Source organism: Rhinoderma darwinii, chromosome 1 (genome assembly GCF_050947455.1).
Source record: "Rhinoderma darwinii isolate aRhiDar2 chromosome 1, aRhiDar2.hap1, whole genome shotgun sequence".
In the NCBI taxonomy this organism is placed as follows: domain Eukaryota; kingdom Metazoa; phylum Chordata; class Amphibia; order Anura; family Rhinodermatidae; genus Rhinoderma; species Rhinoderma darwinii.
Window position 1 is genome coordinate 72,712,481 of NC_134687.1, and position 24,805 is coordinate 72,737,285.

General features: G+C 44.6%; 1 protein-coding gene across 2 annotated transcripts; it reads right to left on the minus strand.

Moving 5' to 3' along the window:
• Nucleotides 1-11,701: 11,701 nt before the first annotated feature.
• Nucleotides 11,702-24,585, minus strand: OCIAD2 (OCIA domain containing 2). Of its 2 annotated transcripts, none has more exons than XM_075859635.1 (7): nt 24,477-24,585; nt 20,616-20,700; nt 19,011-19,064; nt 14,767-14,814; nt 14,458-14,614; nt 13,852-13,945; nt 11,702-11,794 (listed from the first exon to the last, which is right to left on the minus strand). In XM_075859635.1, the coding sequence occupies exons 1-6, from the start codon at nt 24,537-24,539 to the stop codon at nt 13,858-13,860; spliced, it is 495 nt and encodes a 164-aa protein (XP_075715750.1). In that variant the 5' UTR covers nt 24,540-24,585; the 3' UTR covers nt 11,702-11,794; nt 13,852-13,857. The 2 variants fall into 2 exon arrangements, with proteins under 2 accessions (XP_075715750.1, XP_075715746.1); XM_075859631.1 differs by having other exon boundaries at nt 13,848-13,945.
• Nucleotides 24,586-24,805: the final 220 nt, after the last annotated feature.

A 24,805-nucleotide genomic window follows, 5' to 3' on the forward strand; every position in this document is an offset into this window, starting at 1 on the left:
AAAATAACATAAAAATTTAAATAACATACAATAAAACAAAATTATCTATAAAATTATTTTAGATGATATTTTAAATAAAAAATATATTGATGGACTAATGGATATAAATGTGACAAGAGATAACTATCCAAACAATAGTCTGTCTAATTCGTTTTCTACCCAGTTTATAAATTTGAATCTAAATAAATTAAAGATTGGAAATAAATGTTCATTAATCCGATCAATTCACTTAAAAACTGCTGAAGTTATTCTTGTATGAAATGGTTTGGTAATAAAAGTCAGCTACAATGTACAACTAATGTTCACTTTAATGTATCCTCAAACACAGGATACAATGTAACAAGTTACTCTAAACTTGATTGGCTAGAAATAATGTCAATCAAATCTGGCCTGTAAAAGACGCCAGAAACAAAATGCTCCCGCCCCCGGAAGAAGCTGACTTAGTTCAGTGAAACGTACGTCGGGACTATACCGACTCTGATAGTAGGGAAAGATTACATAGAGGGAGAGATTAGCATAATGAAAATATAACATAAACTAATCCTACCGCATCTAGAGAATCGCTCATGACAGAGCGGGAACGAATGAGTGTAGTGGCGATTACACTGCACACCACTTAGCCGTTCTCACGGCTGAGACTCTGAATATTGCAGACATAATCCAGCTAGCAATTTTCCAGTCTCACTACCTAAGAGTGTTGACTGCTAACGGGCATTCTTGTCGGTCTATCCGAATGCAGCGAAAGCTGTTATCCCAGCACCTCTGCTTAACACAGATTGGAGCAGTAACGCAGGGAGAAAACATACTCGGTGAGCAGTCAGCTGCTCACTGAGACTTTACGTCTGTATAAACACAGTGATAGCCGTCATCCCTGCGCTGCTGCTCAACAATAAATCAGAGTGGCAACGCTGGGAGAAAATTACAATAACAACGCATTGGTGATCAGTCAGCTGCTCACTAGGCTGTCTGCCTGTTTAAACGCAGCGATAGCTGTCATCCCAGCACCTCTGCTCAACACAGATTGGAGCAGTAACACTGGGAGAAAACGTACTCGGGGAGCAGTTAGCTGCTCACTGAGACTTTACGTCTGTTTAAACACAGTGATAACCGTCATCCCAGCGCTGCTGTTCAACAATAGATTGGAGTGGCAACGCTGGGAGAAAATCACACAATTAAAACGCATTGGTGATCAATCAGCTGCTCACTCAGACTGTCTGCCTGTCTAAACGCAACGATAGCTGTTAACCCTGCGCTGCTACTAAATTACAGATGCAGCTGGTAATCCTGGGCTGCTAATCATTTAAAGACCCGAGTGGCCACGCTGGGAGAGAATATATATATAACAATATACTCAGTGACCAGTCAGCTGTTCACTGAGACAGAGCACGATTCCTTGCGGTGTGCATACGCAGGGTTTATAATAAATCCAATACAGACCCTTGCAGCACCACCTCTTCTATTTCCACTGAAGGAGAAAAGCTTCCAATAGCTTCCTTATCAGTGGAATTTGAAAACCAAGAAATACATAATATAATAAAATAAGGTTGAAAGACTTTATTAATAATAAAAATATTATAAATTGTGGCAATAAAAGGGGACATTGCACAGGACAAATCTTTTCCCTACTACATTAGTCGGTATCAATAAAAACCATTGAAGGCGACATTAAACCCACCGTGCTCTACTTTTCCCTCTTTACCCATACCTACACTTTTTATTTTTTAGGATTAGGAAGTAGTCAGAAATACCTGGCTAAATGAGCCTTAGTAAGGGGGAACCTAGAAATAAGCTAGATTTACCCACAGCATTTCCTCTTGGTGGTGGTTTTTTTTTTTTGCATACTTTATTTAGTTTTTTTTCTCCTTCAAAAACCCTGTGGACCAACGTCACTTTAAAGTCTGTAGGCTCTCTGAAATTTTACTATAGACACAGCTGGTTTTTTTTTGTGTGTTTTTGGGGTCAGTGCTGTTTTTATCAAAACGCAGCATGATCTAAAATTACAAATAAAAAAAAAATGGCAATAAAAACGCCTTATTTTTTTACATGCGTCTTAAAACTCTGAAGAAAGGTGTATGAAGGGTGCCTTCTCCCTGAAACATTAGCAGATAAGTGAACAGGTTTCAAAGTAGGGGGCCAGGTGTAGAAGCAGTCTTGTATGGTGGGGAAATGTGTAGTTGATCAGTAATATTGTCACTACCAGTCGGGGGGGGGGGGGGGGGGAGGAGACTAGATTACTAGTTTTAGGTCAGTTTTTTGGCATAGAAAAATCACAAATTGCATGTCACAATTTGTGCAAAAATATTTACTTTTGGGCTGTTTTTGCCACTCATGTCACTTTTCCAAAAAGTGGGTGACCCTTCGCTAAAGGGACAGGGACACCGTCTGCTTTCACTGCATAGACCATCAGAGATGCACCTTTATTATTAAATTAGGTGCATCTTGCTCCAGCATGTTTAAGATAAAGGCTTTGTTCACAGTGTAGACTTAATGCAGATTTGGCATGTATTTATTTATTTTTTAATCCAAAAACAGGAACGTGTCAGATTTGCTGCGTTGGATTCCGCAGCAAATCTAGCCCAGATACTCCACTCCCCTAGCGATGCGTCATTCCTCCCAGGGCTGGTGTCAGTGTGGCCGGCCTCTTTTGGTGATCATTTTAAAGTGATTGGCAGCAGTAGTCACATGGTATAAGACGTCCTCCCAGGAGGATGGCTGGACAGAGACCAAACTGGCGAGGACTGATGCGTCGCTATGGGATCGCCAAGGAAGGCAAGTATAGATTTTTTTTTTTTTTTTTTTGTACTTCCGATTTTTGTTTTGAATTCACAGCATAAATTTACACACTAAAGATTAAAATGATCTTCACCGCAGGTCAATTTCCATATAGATACTTTCTACAGCGTAAGGCCCCATGCAAACGACCGTAAAAAACATTTACTTTTTCATTGAACGCAGATACCGTTCCGTATCGCTACGGATGAATGTCCGCATCGCAGAACTGTGCCGGGAATTATGGAGCATGTCCGTTCTTGGTCCGCAATTGCGGCACGGACTCCTCCATAGAAGTCTATGGGGGAAGCCAAAATTGCGGATGGCTACGGAGGTGCGTCCGCAAATACGGATTGCCATTCGCAAATACAGAAGTGTTGCTAAACAACACAAGGGGGATTTCCCATCAACCAGGCATCTTTTTTTTGCTGATCCGTGTATATACGGATGCAATACGGACCGTATTTGCGGATACCATTCAGCAGAAATGGGTACGTTGCTGATGACTATAAAGCAATACGGAACCGTATTTACGGATCTGGTCGTGTGCATGAGGCCTTAGGCCCCATGCACACTACCGTTCCCGCAGTCATGGCCTACCCGACCGGCCGCCAACTGCCACCCGCATTTTTGGGCCGTGCACGGCCTGCAAAATGCAAGAGAACGGACATGTGCCATAATTTTCTGAACATTTCTACGGCACTGACACCCACCCGTAGCGCTACGGAAAGGTGTCCGCGTTCAATGAAAGTGAATGGGTCCAAATTGGACCCATTCACTTTCATTGCCAAAAACGAAACCTGTTTTTGGTTTAAAATTAATTTAAAAAAAAACTACTAATACTTACCCCCGGTCATAGTGACACTTTCTTCTGTTCTCCACCTGGCCTCCTGGGATGTTTCATCCCATGTGACTGCTGCAACCTATCTTATGAATTTTTATGGTATAATTTTAAGTCCACCACCTGGACTAAAATTTTAGCAATTTTCCGTAATAAAGAAAAAGTCAATCCGGAGTGTGTGTGTGTATAGATAGAGAGATATATACATTGAAGGAAATAAGTATTTGATCCCTTGCTGATGTTGTAAGTTTGCCCACTGTCAAAGACATGAACATTCTAGAATTTTTAGGCTAGGTTAATTTTACCAGTGAGAGAGATTATATAAAAAAAAAAACAAACTGAAAATCACATAGTCAAAATTATATATATTTATTTGCATTGTGCACAGAGGAATAAGTATTTGATCCCTTTGGCAAACAAGACTTAATACTTGGTGGCAAAACCCTTGTTGGGAAGCACAACAGTCAGACGATTTTTGTAGTTGATGATGAGGTTTGCACACATGTTAGATGGAATTTTGGCCCACTCCTCTTTGCAGATCATCTGTAAATCATTAAGATTTCGAGGCTGTCGCTTGGCAACTCGGATCTTCAACTCCCTCCATAAGTTTTTGATGGGATTAAGGTCTGGAGACTGGCTAGGCCACTCCATGACCTTAATGTGCTTCTTTTTGAGCCACTCCTTTGTTGCCTTGGCTGTATGTTTCAGGTCATTGTTGTGCTGAAAGACCCAGCCACGAGCCATTTTTAATGTCCTGGTGGAGGGAAGGAGGTTGTCACTCAGGATTTGACGGTACATGGCTTCATCCATTCTCCCATTGATGCAGTGAAGTAGTCCTGTGCCCTTAGCAGAGAAACACCCCCAAAACAATGTTTCCACCTCCATGCTTGACAGTGGGGATGGTGTTCTTTGGGTCATAGGCAGCATTTCTCTTCCTCCAAACACGGCGAGTTGAGTTAATGCCAAAGAGCTCAATTTTAGTCTCATCTGACCACAGCACCTTCTCCCAATCACTCTCAGAATCATCCAGATGTTCATTTGCAAACTTCAGACGGGCCTGTACATGTGCCTTCTTGAGCAGGGGGACCTTGCGGGCACTGCAGGATTTATTACCATTTTCTTGGTGACTGTGGTACCAGCTGCCTTGAGATCATTAACAAGTTCCCCCCGTGTAGTTTCGGCTGAGCTCTCACCTTCTTCAGGATCAAGGATACCCCACGAGGTGAGATTTTGCATGGGGCCCCAGATCGATGTCGATTAACAGTCATTTTGTATGTCTTCCATTTTCTTACTATTGGACCAACAGTTGTCTCCTTCTCACCCAGCATCTTACTTATGGTTTTGTAGCCCATTCCAGCCTTGTGCAGGTCTATGATCTTGTCCCTGACATCCTTAGAAAGCTCTTTGGTCTTGCCCATGTTGTAGAGGTTAGAGTCAGACTGATTAATTGAGTCTGTGGACAGGAGTCTTTTATGCAGGTGACCATGTAAGAAAGCTGTCTTTAATGCAGGCACCAAGTTGATTTGGAGCGTGTAACTGGTCTGGAGGAGGCTGAACTCTTAATGGTTGGTAGGGGATCAAATACTTATTTCTCTGTGCACAATGCAAATAAATATATATAATTTTGACAATGTGATTTTTTTTTTTTTTTTTTTTTATATATAATCTATCTCTCACTGGTAAAATTAACCTAGCCTAAAAATCCTAGACTGTTCATGTCTTTGACAGTGGGCAAACTCAGAAAATCACCAAGGGATCAAATACTTATTTCCTTCACTGTATATATATATATATATATATATATATATCTTAGGCCTCATTCACACGGCAGGGTTTCCCGGCCGGGTGCCGGCCGTTCATAAATCGGCCGGCACCCGGCTGCATTAGGAATGATAGACCCCTAATGGGGCTATTCACACGACCGATTTTTTGACGGCCGGAAAATCCGGCCGTCAAAAAATAGGACATGCTCTATCTTTGCCCGGGCACCCGGCCGCCCGGCTCCCATACAAGTCTATGGGGCCGGGTATTACACGGCCATCACCGGAATGTGTTCCGAGTGATGGCCGGGTTTCCCGGCGCTTGCGCTCTATCTCCTCCTCCTCACAGCGCAGAGTGCATGTGAGGAGGAGGAGTTGATGCCATTCTGACGAATGGCATCGCTGTACACTGTGTTGCAGGGCCGGGGTGTACAGCAGGTGGAAGGGAGCGCTGCGCTGGCTCCCTTCCCCTGCTTGTTAAAAGAACCCTGGCTCGGCGACACCTTCGATGGCGCCGCTAGTAGTAGCAGCAGCTGCTGCTGCTGCTGCGGCGGCTGCTACTACTGCAGCGACGCCACTATAGCAGAGCAGGGAGGTATCTCCCCGCTCTGCTATGTGCTAGCCGCACTTTAGCTCCTTGAAGGAGCGGAATCCCCGTGTTTTCAGGGATTCCGCTCCTGGACAGAGCGCTTGATGTCTCTGTCCATATCTGGGCAGTGACATCAGGGGAAACTCCTGAAGCGGAATCCCCGAACACATGGGGATTCCCCTTCAGGAGCTGCCGCTGATGTCACTGTCCGGATCTGCCCGGCCCGGCACGGATGCATAACTTTATGCAAACCGGCCGGGCAAAATGGCCGATTTTACCGGCCGACACTCGGGCTCGGGAACGACCCGGTCGTGTGAATCCCGCCTTACTAGACAAAAGGACTTAAAAAGCCTTCATAGAGAAGGTGAAATGTTGCAGTGGATGCTGGATGAATAAACCAGAGTTTTTTTGAGTGCTGCTTCTATCTCTCTTTTTTGGATATATATCTTACTATATTTTCGTTTAAAACTATTTTAGAACTGATAAACAAACACTTAGTGATTTCATATGCTTCTTATGGTATGCATTAAAAAAAGTTAAAGACAGCAAATTGTCCATCTCAATGAGGGTTATAAGGCCTCATTTACACGAGCGTGTGCGTTTTGCGCGCGCAAAAAACGCAGCGTTTTGCGTGCGCAAAAGGCACTTGACAGCTCCGTGTGTCATCCGTGTATGATGCGCGGCTGCGTGATTTTCGCGCAGCCGCCATCATAGAGATGAGGCTAGTCGACGTCAGTCACTGTCCATGGTGCTGAAAGAGTTAACTGATCGGCAGTAACTTTCAGCACCCTCGACAGTGCATTCCGATCACCATATCGAGTAACCTCTTTTTTTTTTTTTTAAAGAGGTTCGTACTTACCGAGAACTTCCCGGCCGTTGCCTTGGTGACGCTGCCTTGGTGACGCGCCTCTCGACATCTGGCCCCACCTCCCTGGAGGACGCGGCAGTCCATGTGACCGCTGCAGCCTGTGCTTGGCTTGTGATTGGCTGCAGCGGTCACTTGGACTGAATTGTCATCCCGGGAGGTCAGACTGGAGGACGAAGCCAGGAGTTATCGGTAAGTCAGAACTTTTTTTTTTTTTTTTACATGTTCACGTATATTGGAATCGGAAGTCACTGTCCAGGGTGCTGAACCAGTTTAAACTCTTTCAGCACCCTGCACAGTGACTGTCTCCTGCCGGGTTCGGTCAAAACGAGTTCGGCCAAACCCGGTAAAGTTCGGTTCGCTCATGTCTAAGACACTCCGTTCGGATGTTTGTAAACAGAAAAGCACGTGGTGCTTTTCTGTTTACATTCAGTTTGACAGTTCTTGCGCGAATCACGCAGTTCGCACGGAAGTGCTTCCGTGAGACCTTCGTGGTTTTCACGCACCCATTGACTTCAATGGGTGCGTGATGCGCGAAAAACGCACGATTATAGAACATGTCGTGAGTTTTACGCAACGCACTCGCGCAAAATTCACGCATCGTCTGCACTGCCCCATAGAGTAATATAGGTGCGTACGACACGCGTGAAAAGCACGCGCGTATATTACGCTCGTGTAAATGAGGCCTAAATCTGTATTTTTCTTTGTGAGAAGGTTCCACCAACATATATGTCTGCCTTTCATAAATGATAGTAGAAATGATATGGTATTTAGGGGCCAGTAACCCTCCTACCCATTTAGATACTGGAAGTGATCCATCTAGTCAGTCAATGCAAAGGAATCAGGTAGCCTCTCTTCAAAAAATAAAAGTCCTCCCAACGTGTTACCTCTTAACCAGACTATTCCTCAGGGGCGATGGGTAAAAAAAAAAACAAAAAAACGCTTTACCCGGATTTCATGGGTGCTGCGACAAGATTATTATGGCTGTCTATATGAAGAAAGCTTTCAAGTGAAAGCACGCCTGTAGTGGCAAGAAATCACCTTCGGTCTCCAGGTGTCAGAGCCAACGCCTGTCCCTGGTGTCTGACATCACAACTACAAGGGATTCCTCCTCCCTTTTATATCCAGTGACTCCCAACCCCCCCCCCCTCCAAACAGAGTGGGGTCCCCTCTCTCATAAGGAGAGAGGTAGAGATATCGTGTCTACATGCGGTGGCTCTATATCTACGTCCGCTGAATGGAGACCCCTTCCCTAGGCAATGGGACGCAACTGTAGCTCCGCTCCTTCTAGGCGACGTAACAGCATGTCATTGGCTGTGACGCTCACCCCACTCCCTTCCATCGTCCAATCTCGCAGCGTCTAGTATGAACGCTGCAGAAGCAGGACAAGGTGGATTTTATAGAGACTGGATTAAACCTGTCTCATGTATTGGGAAACCGGACAAAGTGGGTGATGGAAGGGCAAACTGATTTTGGCACATGTGGAGTGTCGGAACATACGATGCAATAGAGCGTCCTCCCATGTCCCCACATGCCAATAATATTTATTCCAAGATCACTTGTATAGAGCTTTTGTTAGTTAAAGGGAATTATATATTAATCCTGTGATCCTAATATTTAAAATATTTAACCACTTCCAGACCGCCCACAGTAAATTCACATCGGTGCTTGCTGGGCTCTGTGCAGCACCAACGTGAATTCACGGTGGGTGTTAAAAGCGCGAGTGTCTCAGAGTAGCGCTGACACCCGGATCGCGCTGTTATCCCCTGCCTCTGGTCCCGGCGACATGATTGGGACCTAATTGGTTCAGGTTCCGGTCATGTGATCGCAGGGGACGTTTGTTGCTGCGATCGCAGGGGACGTTTGTTGCTGCGATCGCAGGGGACGTTTGTTGCTGCGATCGCAGGGGACGTTTGTTGCTGCGATCGCAGGGGACGTTTGTTGCTGCGATCGCAGGGGACGTTTGTTGCTGCGATCGCAGGGGACGTTTGTTGCTGCGATCGCAGGGGACGTTTGTTGCTGCGATCGCAGGGGACGTTTGTTGCTGCGATCGCAGGGGACGTTTGTTGCTGCGATCGCAGGGGACGTTTGTTGCTGCGATCGCAGGGGACGTTTGTTGCTGCGATCGCAGGGGACGTTTGTTGCTGCGATCGCAGGGGACGTTTGTTGCTGCGATCGCAGGGGACGTTTGTTGCTGCGATCGCAGGGGACGTTTGTTGCTGCGATCGCAGGGGACGTTTGTTGCTGCGATCGCAGGGGACGTTTGTTGCTGCGATCGCAGGGGACGTTTGTTGCTGCGATCGCAGGGGACGTTTGTTGCTGCGATCGCAGGGGACGTTTGTTGCTGCGATCGCAGGGGACGTTTGTTGCTGCGATCGCAGGGGACGTTTGTTGCTGCGATCGCAGGGGACGTTTGTTGCTGCGATCGCAGGGGACGTTTGTTGCTGCGATCGCAGGGGACGTTTGTTGCTGCGATCGCAGGGGACGTTTGTTGCTGCGATCGCAGGGGACGTTTGTTGCTGCGATCGCAGGGGACGTTTGTTGCTGCGATCGCAGGGGACGTTTGTTGCTGCGATCGCAGGGGACGTTTGTTGCTGCGATCGCAGGGGACGTTTGTTGCTGCGATCGCAGGGGACGTTTGTTGCTGCAACCAACTTTCCCGAGGACCGATTGCGGGTGCTGCAATCGGTTATAAGGCAAAACCGGAGGCCATACAACAGCCCCTGGGTCTGGCATGCACGGCAGTCTATGAGAACCAGCCAGAGGCTGGTCCTCATGGGCTTCCTGTCAGTGTGACTCTCAGCGTCACACTGACAGTTTATAATACGTTACACTACCTAGGTAGTGTAATGTATCATAGCAGCCATCAGTGCTGCAGGTCTTCAAGTAAAAAAAACAGTTTTATAAAAGTGTAAAAACAAGTTATAAAGGTTACAAAAACAAAAAATGCTTTTTTTCCTATAATAAGTCTATTCTAGGAAAAAAATGAAAACGTTAAAAAAAAAGTACACATTTGGTATCACCGCGTTCGGAACGACCCAAACTATAAAACTATCATTTTTCCTGCACAGTGAACACCGCAAAAAAAAAATATTAAACAATGTCTGATTCACTACTTTTTGGTCATCAACCCTCCCAAAATATAGAATAAAAAGTGATCATATAATTCATAGATATGTGGCCGGTGTCGCACTGATAAATGGCGCCCGATCTTATCCGCTTTTGGAACACTCTGCACATTTTGCATCGCCATATTCTGAGAGCCAGAACTTCTTTATTTTTTTTCTCCACCGGAGCTGAGTGAGGGCTTATTTTTTGCGGGACAATCTGTAGTTTTCATTGGTACCATTTTGGGGTACATGAGATTTTTTGATCACCTTGTATTTAATTTTTTTTGACAAGCAAGGTGACCAAAAACCTGCAATTCTGATTGTTTTTTTTTTACGGCGTTCGCCTTGCGCTATAAATGACAATTTTACTTTATTCTGCGGGTTGGTACGATTACGGTGATACTATGTGTATATAGTTTCTCTTATGCTTTGCAGCGTGTGCACAATAAAATCACTTGTTTCAAATTAATTTTTTGTGTCACCAGATTCTGAGAGCCATAACTTTTTTTATTTTTCCATCAAAAAAGCTGCGGGAGGGCTTGTTTTTTGCGGGACGGGCTGCAGTTTTTAATGGTATAATTTTGGGGTACATGCAACTTTTAGATCCCTTTTTTTATTCTGTTTTGCGAGGGGTAGCGACTAACAAACAGCGATTCTGGAATAGTTTATTAAATTTTTTCTACGGTGTATAGTTTGGGTCGTTACGGACGCGGGGATATCACGTGTACTTTTTTAATGTTTTTTTGTTTTTCCTATAATAAAAGACTTGTTTTTTGAAACTTATTTTTTTCATGAAACTTTTTTTTTTAACTTTTTACAACATTTTTATTAACTTGTTTTAACTTTTTTTTTGTGTCCCACTAGGGAACTTGAAGGCATGAAGCCCTGATCGCTATTCTAATACACTGAACTACCTACATAGTGCAGTGTGTTAGAGCTGTCCGCTATCCACTGACAGCAAGCCTATTAGGCTACGCCTCCTGGCGGGGCCTAATAGGCTTCCGTACTAGGAAGTGATTGTTAGGCTACGGTTGCCATAGCAACCATCGGAACACCCGCGGGTGCCGATGGTTGTCATTAGCAACCATAGGGTGCGATCTAAGGGGTTAATCGGCCGGATCGGAGCCTAGCCAGTCCTGGCCATTAGAGCACGATGTCAGCTGTGACAAACAGCTGACACCCGCGCCCGTGGCAACCATCGTTGTTGCCGACAGGCTACAAGACACTTCGATGCATCGATCGCATTGATCGATGCATCGAAGGAGTTAATCGGCCGGATCGGAGCCTAGCTCCGGTCCTGGCCGTTGCAGAGGGGTGTCGGACATCTGATTACCGGCGGTGATAGCTCTGGCTCAGAAGCCAGCTTCTGAGCCAGCGCCATCACATACACCACGTCATGGAGCTGTGATTGGGCAGTCTGCTTTGACTGACCAATCACAGCGAACGCCGGCAGGAGACCGCTGTGATTGGTCCACTGCCGTCTTACTGTGCCGATCAACTGTCCTAAACAGTTGACGGCACAGTTCTGTCACTTTGTCCTTTGACAGGGTGATAGTTTTTAGCCGGGACGCACCGGTACGTCCCTGTGCCTTAAAGCACTTCAATGCAGGACGTGCCGGTGCGTCCTGGTGCGGTAAGGGGTTAATGCATTGGTCTGTATTCATATGATGTAAATGGATTACAGGTTTACCACAAGAGAAATTCTTTGAAGTAGGTTTTCATGAGATAGGATGTATGAAACAAACATTCAAATCATTTGGGACAAGATACTGTAAAAAACAATAATCTGTTTTATTATAAACAAGAAATAGAAAATGAGATATTTATGCCAAGCGGTGCTTCCACATTCATGGTGGTAACCTAAGGAAACATAATAAAAAAAATACAAATAAAACTGTACAATACAATGCAGCACTCTGCACACTACCCAACATGGTTAATACCCCTGTGAGTATTGCTTAAAACCATAAGGGTATGTTCACGCAGAGTTTTTTTTACTCGAAACTGCGCCGAAAACGCCTCCCATTGATTTCAATGGGAGGTGGAGGCATTTTAATCCCGTGAGAGGAAAGAAAAACACTTGTGAGAAAAAGGCGTTATGCCCTTTCTTCAAGTGTTTCCTTCTCTGACCTCCCTTTGACATCAATGGGAGGCAAAGAAAGCTGTATTCGCTGCGTTTTTTTTTGCCAGTGGCGCTCAGTGGCCGTGGCTAAAAAAAAAACGTGGCAAAGAGTGCAGGCAGGTCAAAATCAGACAGAGGCCCTGTTCACACAGCTTTTTTTTGACGCAGAAGCATTGGCGGAAAATGCGCCAAAAAGCGTCCGAAAACGTCTCCCATTGACTTCATGGAGGAGTTTTTTTTCCCCGCGAGCAGTAAAATCAGCTAGTGGAAAAAAAGCGATATGCCCCATCTTCTGCCGTTTACGTGTCGGACCTTTCATTGACAATGTGAGGCAGAGAAAGCTATTTTGCCCGCGGCGCTAAACAGCTGTGGGTGAAAAACGCGGTAAACGACGTGCAGGCAGATCAAAATCTGCCTCAAAATTCCAGACGGAATTTTGAGGCAGAATTTTCTGCCTGCAAAAAGTGTGAACAGGACCTTATAGTTCCTAAGAATTTTCATTATATAGGTGGGTATGTAATCGGCCTGAGTTCGGGGGCACGAGCTACAAGGGGCCCAGAATTCTGTAGCTCACTGAAGTGGGTATAAAAATAGCAAAAACAAATGGATATTCAGCCAGTTGTTAAGAAACTCACGTTTTTTTTTTTATGGCCGTTTTTGGAGCGGTTTTTCTATTGAGTCAATGAAAAACGGCTGAAGTAGTGAGATGCACTTCTTTTTACGCGACTGTTTTTAAAGACTCCCTGTGGGAACAGAACGCCGTTTTTCCCATTGAAATCAATGGGCAGATGTTTGGAGGCATTCAGCCCCCGCATTTAGCCGTTTTTCGGGGTGTTTACGGACCAAAAAACGGCTGAAAATTGCCCGTGTGAACGTAACCTTAAAGGAGTATTTCCAACTTCGATATTTATGGTATAGCCACAAAATATGCCATGAATGTCTGATAGATCCCTGGGACCCGCACCCATATTAAGAAAGAGGGGTCACCCGACCCCTGTCTCATCTGGCGGCCGCAAGCTGCCGATTCCAGATGAGGACTATTGGAGAGACCGCTGTGCATGCCCTTTTGTTGTATGGGAGTAGCGCTTGATCGGCTGTATATGCAACTCCCACTGAATGAGGAGAGTGGCCGCCACACCCGCCAAACCGGTGTCTTGTGACCCCTGTTTTATCAGAAATTTATAACATATCCTGTGGATATGCTGTAAATGTTGTGAATACCCCTTTAATGAATTTGTTTGGAGACACTAAGTTAAAACTTAGCTTGACAGCCGGTAAGCACAGCAATAAGGACAGATTTATCACGTATGACTCTTAGGTATTATGCAAATTGCAGAGTCCTGTGTGAAGAGGCTTTACAGAGTCTATAGGAGCTGTACTACTGCTCAATTCAACTGTTGCTGTATGGAGCTGTCATATATAATTTCATGCACACTACTGTATATCTCATACTACCTTGTTTGCATGAATTTTCAGAAATAGACTCTAAGTAGGGATGTTTCAGCCTCCAGCATTTTTCACCTATCCACTGGTGAAAAATACTAGAACAATAGGGGTCTGACCCCACCGATCACCATAACTGGGTCCTCCCAACGGTGGCTAGAAAGAATTTGAATGGAGTGGAGGACGGGCATGCGCAGTGCCACTCCGTTCAAAGTCTACGGGCTGACAGAGACAGCCAAACACAGCGCTTTGGATATGTGGAAAATGCTGGAATACCCGTTTTAAGCTTTGGTAGATTTGTTAGCTTGAACATTATATCTATTCTTCCTCTAGCAGCAGGGATCATACCTACGCAAGCTCAGGAGGAACTAGTGGGGGGCTGGGCGCTCTGCTCTTTGTCCTTGGCACATTTCTTTTTGCATTCCTCACAGGTGTGGTGACAATGCCTGGTGAAAGTAAGGTCATTGTTACTTAGCAGACACTTGTATTACTAGCAGGTTTGATAAGCAGTGACCCGAGTATGTGAACATAGCTTTAAGGGGGTTTTACACAGGACGATCATCGGGCAGACGAGCATTAATATAACGCTCGGTGCGGATAATTGCCATGTGTAAACTGGGGAACGATCAGCAGATGAACGAGCAAACGCTCAATCATCTGCTGGTCGTATAGTTTTAAAAAAGTGAATATCGTCGTCGGCAGCACATCTCCCTGTGTAAACAGGGAGACGCACTGCCAACATGATGATAATGTATGGGGACCAGCGATCGGAGTAATATCCGCTCGTCCCCATCCATAGCTCTGAGTGACCGGACCAAACAAGCACTGATCAACGATGTCTGGTTGATCGGCGCTCGCTGCATTGGCCTCTTATTGGCCGAAGTAAAAGGGCCGTTAATCTGTTGATATCAAGAAACTGTGATTATACGTGATTACGTACTTTATTTATGACACATACTTGTCATGACGTCTGAAAAATCCAGGACCAAATGCACCAGCCACACCAGGGGCAAATCCAGCTTCGAATGGGTTCTGCACCCCCAGTTTCTCAAACTTTTGCCGGCATGTTCCTACATAGGATATCTTTCCAATAGCAAACCCGAGGATGCCAGCCACTGTGTCACACAAAAGGACGTTCGTTACTCCACGGTATGTTAATAATTTACTTCAGATTTTTCCAAAGAACATGATCTCTTTGTTTGCACTCAGCAGAGACTGCCATTGGTATGATACCATGAACGTCACCATGATAAGCTCTCATACTTACATGCAAGTTTTGGCAAGGAACCAAATCGTTTGTTTTTCGACAGATATCCTGGAGAGAAAAACAAATCTAATGAGCCAAAATTTATTTATAACAGATTTGATATGAACAAAATATAATTATAACTTATCTGGTAATTCTTAAAGCACAACTCCATTTCGGCACGAACCTATGGGTTCGTCAGTATTGGTTGCTTTTTTTTTTAGCTCTGCTCCATTCAGGTACACTTATGATCAGAGACTGCAGATTAGCTGCATGTTAGTCTAAGGCTGGGTTCACACCTGCGTGAACGGTTGCCGACGAAACCCATTGACTTTAATGGGTTCTGACGGCTTTCTGCAGGGTCTCCGTGATTTTACCGGACACAATAGTGCAGCATGCTGTGCTATTGTCTCCGGTACACTCCAGCAAACCCTGTCGGATCTGTGATGGAGTCCCCTAACGGAGCTTTTTACGCGCGTATGTCATGCGTTTTTTACGTCACCAAAATAAACTGAAGGAGGTGGTTTTCTTTTTCTCATCATTTCTTTAGCAACTGTTGCGCGAATCACGGACAGTACGTCCGTGATTTTGACGCACCGATTGACTTCAATGGGTGCGTGATGCGCAAAAAACGCACAACTATAGGACATGCAGTGAGTTTCACGCAGCGGACACGCTGCGTGAAAAACAATGTCTGAATGGCCCCATTGAATTGCATAGGTCCGTGTGATGTCAGTTTTTTTCACGCGCGTAACACAGACGTGAAATACGCTCGTGTGAATAAGGTCTTGGCCAGGGTTTCTCAAAATCTGAGGCGTACCCCAGTTAGTGAAGCACCGTTTTGGCATAACTGATTTATATGCTGCACAGTCCTCTTTCTGCACCAATCTCTGGTTTAGCAACATAGTTGACTCATTTTGTATTTATATTAATGATATACTGGGTTTAGGAGAAAAATTAAACCTGAATTGAGCATATTTTTTAAAATTTTGTCAGGGACCTTAATGATAAAGCTCAGGTATGACCATGTTCTGGCTGGTGGGGCCTGAGGCTGGGTTCACACGAGCACATTAACGTCCGTAATGGACGGACGTATTTCGGCCGGAAGTCCCGGACCGAACTCAGTGCAGGGAGCCGGGCTCCTAGCATCATAGTTATGTACGACGCTAGGAGTCCCTGCCTCTCCGTGGAACTACTGTCCCGTACTGAAAACATGATTACAGTACGGGACAGTATTCCTGCAGAGGCGCAGGGACTCCTAGCGTCGTAGATAACTATGATGCTAGGAGCCCGGCTCCCTGCACTGAGTTCGGTCCGGGACTTCCGGCCGAAATACGTCCGTCCATTACGGACGTTAATGTGCTCGTGTGAACCCAGCCTGAGAGAAAAATACTTGTCTAAGCATGTCTGACCAGGTAGTCAGAAACACCTACTCTTATCAGTGACTCAGGCTGCTGCTCCACCCTTATTCTTTGCACTGAAGATCAGTGTGTTCAGATTGGCTGCTGTGCATTGGCACAAGCTCACCAGTAAGTAAGTGTATGTTGACATGATTAAGTGAAAGCGACCAATCAGTAACGGGAATATTGGAATCCTGCCCAAATTGTAAACTTCTGTCCTGAAGACACACAGCGATCTAGGAAACCGAGATGTGTGCTGTACCCACACAGGCCGGGTTCCCACGTAAACACTGCGGAATTCTGAGTGGAAATTCGACAGCATTTATGGTAGCAGCATAGTGGAAAAGATTTTGAAAATCTCATGCCCATGCTGCAGAAAAAAAAACAGTGGAGAAGTTAATAAGTTGGAATTTAAATCCGCAGCTTGTCAATTTATTCTGCGTTTTCATTGCTTTTCTGCTGCGGGTTTTCCCCGTTGAATTTAATAGGGATGCAAAACCCACAATAGAAAGCCAAGTGTTACGGCAGAATCGCAGCAATTCCGCCGCAAAAATAACTGAGAAAACAAACGTGCTTCTTCCTCCAGTCTGGCCTCCTGGGATGACGTTTCATCCCATGTGACTGCTGCAGCCAATCACAGGCTGCAGTGGTCACATGGGCTTTAGCGTCATCCAGGAAGCCGGACCGGACAGCCACGGAGGGGTAAGTATGTGCGGTTTTTCGGACTGAATGTGCTGCGGGTTCCAGGTTGGATAAGCTGCATAGTTTTTACGTAGCGTATCCGACCCGTGAGAACCTGGCGTCAGGGTAGGAGCACACACAGCAGAATCAGGTCGAATACACTGCGTAAAACTACACAGAGTATCCGCCCCAGTACGAGGTGGTGCGGTTTTTCGGGCGGCATGTCCACTGCAGAAATCCTGCAGCAAAAAATAAGGATTTTAACTTACCCGCCCATAGTCATGGCGATGCATCTGTCTGTCTTCTGAGCACATCCCGGCCTCCTGTGATGAGGCTATAGTTCATGTGACCGCTGCAGCAGTCACATGGGATGAAATGTCATCTCAGGAGGCCGGGCTGCGCTCAGAAGAGAGGATTGAGTTGCTAGAACTACTGCAGGGAGTAAGTATGAGCTTTTTTTTAATCATTTTCAAATAAAAAACAAATATTTTCATTTGAGATTTTTTTTGGGCGGATTTGCATCGTTTCCGCTGCAAAAGTCGCAACACACAGTGGTTATGGGTTTTACCACTTCATTGAATTCAATGGGGGAAAACCCGCAACAGAAAAGCAGCGATTCCGTCAACCACAGGTCAATATATGATATCTTTTTTCTGCTGTGTGGGGATGAGATTTGCGCCGCAGATTTTTTGCAATGAAATCCATTGGGGAAAATCCAGTTTCCGCTGTGTGTTCCTACACTAAGGCTACTTTCACACAGTTTTTTGACGCGGAAACCGCGCCGCAAAACTTGTCAAAAACAGCCCGAAAATGCCTCCCATTGATTTCAATGGGAGGCGGAGGAGTCTTTTTCCCGCGAGCGGTAAAACCGTCTCGCGGGAGAAAGAAGGGACATGCCCTATCTTTGGGCGTTTGCGCCTCTGACCTCCCATTGACATCCATGGGAGGCAGAAAAAGCGCATTTCGCTGCGTTTTATGCCCTGCAGCGCTCAATGGCCGCGGGAAAAAAACAGTGAAAATCGGCATGCAGGGAGAGGAAAATCTGCCTCAAACTTCCAAACTGAATTTTGAGGCAGAATTTCCGCCTGCAAAAAACTCAGTGTGAACATAGCCTTAAGGTCCTTTTACACTAAATGATAAATAGCAAAAATGATCGTCGATATTCGCAAGTCGTTAATGTTCAAGACTTGCATTTAGAATATATATATAAAAAAAATATATATAATATATCCCGCTTGTTAGGCCGGGTTCCCACTGGTCCGATACGCTGCGTAAAAACCGCAGCGTATCCGACCTGGAACCCGCAGTACTTTCTGTCCGACAAATTGTACCACATTGTGGTGCAGTTTTTCAAACAGAATTTCCGCTTTGGAAAGCAGCGCTTGAAAAAAAAAATAAAAAATAAATAAAAAAGACAGACAGACAGCTGCCAGTACATTCAAAAGTTGCAAAATAAAAAAAGTTAAAGTAATGTTAAATAATAAAAAAATACACACATTTTTTTACAATAAACATTAAAAGTCTCAGTCCATAAAATACACACATATTCGGTATCATCACGACCGTAATAACCTGCACAACAAATTAATAGCGTCATTTATGTACGCTGTAAAAAATAAACGAAAAACTGCTTTACGTTATTAATGTGAGGCACGAGGTGTGATGAATTTAATACCTTCATGTGCCTCACATTTATAGTAATTAACCCCATCATGTACCACACACATTAACCCAATGTTGTCCATTCCATTATGACTGAGAAACATGATGTATGATGTTGGGAAGGAGTTAATAATTTTTAAAGCAGCATAAAGAAGCGATCGACAAAAGTGAATGGTCGCTGATCGTTTGCTGCACATGCTGCAGAAGACGTGACAAATTTATCACAGGGGTGCAGGCTGTATGTCAAATTGGCCCCATTTTGTTAGACGCTTTTCCTTGCACCACCTATTGGTTGGCTTTTAGACCATTATTTTGCGCCAACATTTGGGTGCATTTTAAGCCATGTCCCCTTTTCTAGACACTTTCAGAACTCTAGCAAGAAGCCAAAATTGTCTAAGATAAATAATAAATCTGACGCGAGGCATGTACGCCAGTTTTTTTTTTGCGCAAACAGCCAGAATTCTGGCGTATGTAACTTCCGATATATTCTGACTGCAACCAATGAATCTTGTCCTTACTTACCTTGGTAAATGAGGGCTTGCGTGGCTAGCATGCTTGTAAGTGACAGAGGCAGAGCTGCAAGAACCAAAACCAGAAATGAGTACTAAAATGTTCAGATATAGAAGACAGGCATTAGAAGCAAACTCGGGCGGTGTTCACACTATTTTAGTGGCATTTTTTTTTTTGTGTAAGCCAAAAAGAAAAAAAAGGGGTGTATCCTCAAGCATACCTTCTGTTTTCAGGCGATTTTTACGGCCGTTTTTGGAGCTATTTTTCAATGGCGTCAATGAAAAACGCCTCCAAAAACTTCCCAAGAAGTGTTCTGCATGTCTTTTGACGAGCTGTCAATTTACGCGCCGTATTTTGACAGCGATGCATAAAATAAAGGCTCGTGGGGACAGAACATCGTAATTCCCATTGAAAGAAATGGGCAGATGTTTGTAGACGTATTAGGGTTTTTTTTTTCAGTCGTAATTCGAGGCATAAAACGCCAAAATTACGCATGAAAACACTGCGTGTGAACATACCCTAAGGCTGGGTTCACACACACACACTATTTACGGACGTAATTCGGGCGTTTTAGCCCCGAATTACGTCCGAAAATGCAGCTCCATAGCGTCGGCAAACATCTGCCCATTCATTTGAATGGGTCTTACGATGTTCTGTGCCGGCGGTCATTTTTTTTTACGCGCCGCTGTCAAAAGGCGGCGCGTAAAAAAAAAAGCCTGCGTCAAAGAAGTGCATGTCACTTCTTCAGACGTAAATGGAGCCGTTTTCCATGGAAAAACGGCTCAAATTACGTCTGTAATGGACGCAGCAAAAGACGCCTGCACATGCCATTACGTCTGAAATTACAGTGCTGTTCTCTCCTGAAAACAGCTCCGTAATTTCAGCCGTAACGGACGCTGCCGTGTGAACATACCCTAACCGTTCCGCTTTATGCAGGATTGTCCCATGAATCAGATCTCAAAAGTGTGCATTTCTGGGTGGCTTTGTGGACGTTCCTGAGGGTATAGGGTAGTGTTAATATGGCCCATGAATGAGGATTTAAATGTTGGGGAGGTATACCTCAAGCTAAAATATACAGTACTTGCAAAAATTGCACTGTGTAAACAGCCTAAGAGCTGAACTGAGAATGTATAGAAAGGCCGCCTTATAAAGTGGGACAGTCTTGGATTTCTGGTGATGTCTGAATGCCGCCAGCATCCCCTTCCCTGTCCATCCGAGTCCCAAAGTTCAGAACATCATGGAGGACCTTCATGACTCTAGTATACCTTGCTTATTTCCAGCACAGAAAGTGTATAGTATAAAAAAAAAATATGAGTTTGAATACAGGTCTAAGGAGTTCTCTAAGGCTGAGTTAACACGTAGTGACCAAAGCGCGGCCGAGGTGCGGTTTTACTGAAAATTTGCGTTTTTGAATTGATTGTTAATGGATGTGCAGTTTTGCAGGAAAAACTGTTTACCTATAAAACCTCATGGCCACTACCAGTCAATTTGAAGGCCGTGCGGATATCCGGTAAAACCGCACGTCGGAGCAGTCTTCTGATGCATTACAGCCGCACTTTGGTCGCCAAGTGGTACTCAACCTTATATCCAGTATCCAATAGTGATCATATGGATTACCTCTGTACCAGAAACTCTCCTCTTTACATTCCTTTATAACTTTACCAAATTCTTCCCTGTGCGCATGGGACATGGGGCAATGCATCTGTAAAGTAATAAGTAAAAAATTATCACACATGTTGCTCTTGACTTATTCAAAAGAAGGAAAAAATAAAAGTGGAACATGATAGAGTCGTCGAGCCATTATAGGACCAAAGAGGTTTAATAAGTGCAGCAAATCTCTGGGGAAACCTTGGCATGTAAGTATTTGAGTAGAAACAATCCGATCAGCTGACAGGGGAGCAGATCTCTGGATTATTACTTTCTTGGATTATTCCACCAGTAAATATATTATTACGGTTGACCGCGTCTGTGGGCATCAATAACAGGAGGTTTACTGCGCTATTACAAGTGGGCAAGCAGTTGTTCTATATGCAGGATGGGCCTGTAGAATTATTTTTTCTGTTAGACAAAGTGCCCCCATCCAGCACTGAGGACCCATAATATTTTGCATACATTTTTGTGACTGGATTTATCAAGCTCTGAATGGTGGCGCTACGGCCCCATGCACGCCGCCATAATTTTGATCCGCAATTACGGACCCATTCATTTCTATTGGCCACGGACACCTTCCCCTATATTTACGGGAAGGTGTCCGGGCTGTAAAAAGGACCCGCAAAATATAGGACATGTCCTATTTTTTTTATTTTACAGACCGTGCTACCATACTTTATAATGGGAACATTGACCCGCAAATGTGGGTGACAGTCCGCGGCCCTCCGTGCCCATAATCACCGGTTGTGAATATGGGCACGGCCGTGTGCAGGGGGTCTAAGCCGGTATTAATAAATTTGCCCCATAGTCTAAGGGTATGTTCACACGGCCTATTTTCGGCCGTTTTTCGGGCCATAAACGCCCGAAAAATTGAAGGGGGGGTTTCGCAGCTTTTTTTACACGTAAAAAACGGCCACGGAAAAGAAGTGCAGGACACTTCTTGGGACGTTTTTGGAGCCATTTTCCATAGACTATTGAAAAAAGCTCCAAAAACATCCGTGAAAAAATCGCGAGCGGCACAAAAAACGGCTGAAAATCAGGAGCTGTTTTTTCTTGAAAACAGCTCCATATTTTGAGACGTTTTTGACTCTGCGTGTGAACATACCCTTAGGGTATGTGCACACACAGAATCAGAAACATCTGAAAATACAGAGCGGTTTTCAAGGGAAAACAGCTTCTGATTTTCAGATGTTTAAGCCACCCGCGATTTTCATTGCGTTTTTTACGGCCGCTTTTGGACCTGTTTTTCTATAGAATCTATGGAAAAACGGCTCCAATAACGGCTGAAGAAGTGACATCCACTTCTTTTTCGCGGCCGTTTTTCAGAACAGGTGCGTAAAAAAAACTGCCCATCGGAACAGAATGCCGTTTTCCCATTGAAATTAATGGGCAGATGTTTGGAGGCGTTCTGCTTCCGATATTTTAGCTGCTTTTCGGCCGTTTACGGCCCGAAAAACGTTTGAAAATAAGCAGTGTGAACATACCCTTATGGTTTATTCAGTGTACTCAATAGCTATTAATTATTATTATTATTACTAATAACCTTTTTCTCTTCTTTTTTTGTTGGTGTAGTATTATGTGCAGGCACAGACAGACATTTTCTATGCAACAAGAAAAAGCAACCAGTCAAATGAGCGGGTCAATGACCGGCTATGCCAGTAAGGCTCTGAGCACATCATGTTTTTGGCCCACGTTTAACATATATGCCAGAAAAGTTCCCAACGTATGCGTTAAACGTAGGCTGTGACCGATGTCTTTCAGTGAAAATTATAGCGTAGACAATTAAAGCATATAGGTGACGGATGCCACTGATAGGCTGGGGACTCCGGCTGCTTGGAAGGTGTGATAGGGCTGCCATGTCGGGGGAGGTGTCGCTGTGTGGATCTCAGAGGATCCCACAGAGCTGACATTGCGCCGTTGTGAAGCTCCAGTGATAACTGCCCATATTGAGAGTTACGTCACTAGAGCTTCCCGACGCATACGTTTAACAGAGTCCGGTCACGGAAGCCACACAGTCCAAAGCCCATAGACCCCTATTCAAAAAAAGAATTAGAATAAATAAAAGGTATACGGATTATTACCAGCCCGACCGAGGCCAAAAGGATACTCTTTTGGTCTCTGTCCGGGTAATGCAGCCCTAAGTACACGTTCAGCGTGTAGATCATGGGGAGCTTTCCTGTTATACACACTAAACGTAGGACATAAACGTGATGTGAACAAGGCTTAAGGCCTTTTCACACGGCGGTATTTAGGTCCGAATTTTGCATCAGTATTTTGAAGCCAAAACTAGGAGTAGTACCTACTCAGAAAAAGTATAATGGAAATATTTGCACCTCTTGAGAGTTTTGGACCCACTTCTGGTTTTTGCTGAAGCAAAATACTGACATGTGAAAGGGTGAGTTCACACGTGCCAGATTTTGTTGCAGAAATTTCTGCCACTAAAAAAAAAAAAATCAGTTCCATTCATCTGAATGGGGTCGTTTCTGCAGCATTTCCGCTAAAATGAGCAGACATTCCGCTGCGGAAAAACCGCACCATTTCCTGCGGTTTTTTTACTGAAGAAAATGGTGCAGATTTTGCTGTGTTTTTTTTTTTAAGACTGAGATGGTGACATCTCCTCTGAAAAACGGAGCAATTCAGTCCACTTTCCGCAGCAGGAATTGACATGCTGTTGAACAACAAATACGAACCGCGGGTGAATTTCGGGATGGAAATTCTACGCAGCGTGTGGATTACATTTGTTAAATCTCACCCACTTTGCTGCGACTGTATTCTCCTGCGTATTTTCCGTCCGCAATTCGAAAGTATGCAGCAATTCCGTTATGTGTGGACAAGCCCGAAGTTTAATTAAAATGACTGGAACTGATTTAAGAATGGTAATGCACAGGGGACGGAAATACTGTGGAATTTCGGAAACTCTGCAGCGTTTATGTAAGATAAATTGACATGATGCAAATTGAGAATCCATACAGCAGGTCAGTTTCCGCACAGATTTTCTGCATTTGTTCAAACTTAATCCACTTTGCTGCTACTCTAATATGCTGCAGAATTAATGCACGGAGGCCGGAGTGTTGGCTCTGAATGTTCCTGTTGGTTCTAGTCGTTAGGTAGTGCACGCCCTTACTGCAATAAGGAGTGGAAAGGAGTGAAAGGTTAATACAGGTAAGCAGTAAATACCCATGACATGGAAGGCACTTGGTACATTTTCCCCTTCTGTTGTATATCTGTCAGTTCCCTGAGTGGGAGTCACAGTACTAATGTGGAAAGCACTTGTGCCACAAATGACGTTTATCACCCATCCATAGGGTAGGTGGTAAAAGTATGATTGCTGGGGGGGGGGCCCGCACCACGATCACTTGAACAGGAATCCAGAGTTTCCTGTTCCATTCAAAGTCTTTGGGACAGAGGGAGACAGCAGAGAACAGCGACCACAACCATGGTGAGGATGAAAGGGGGACCCGGGAGCCCTGTTCTATTATGAACACTTCTCCACAGAAGGCCATTATAAGCACATATATGTCTGACGAGATGTGCGCGTGTAAGGCTGGGTTCACATGTTGCGTTTTAGCATGCGGTTTTTTGTTTTGGTTGATGAACTACCATTGAGAGACATGGGAATTTATCTACCAAAACAAGAAAATGCAACATGTGAACTAAAGCTCAAGAGAATAGGAATGCGCACAACTGTATTTAATCTTCATGACATTTGTAGTGCTACAAAATATTAGAACAAAGCAAAACAGCCATATACGAGCACAGTCCCTGCCTCTAAACATAGATATCTGTTATGAAAGAGAGTGGAAACAAGTAAACGAAATAATAACTTACTAGACTTTTTTGGGGTGCAGGTTTGGGGCTCTGCCCTGGAGCTTGTTGTGGCTCAGCCGCCATGTCTCTTACTAGTAGAAGGTGAGTGTGTGCAAGTGCTGGAGAAGACTGCTGCTCTTATGGGTTAGTGAGGAGGGCGGGAGACTTTGCTGGACACTCCCATTACTAGATGACGTTGAGAATCTCCTGGGGACCTGAAAAGGGAATCTAATGACTTTTTAACCTACATCATAGAGCAGCGTGTGCCACAAATCATACAAAACTAAATATAGTACATACAAGGATAACAGAGCTATACATATCAAGCAACTATAGAGTTTTTCTCCCTA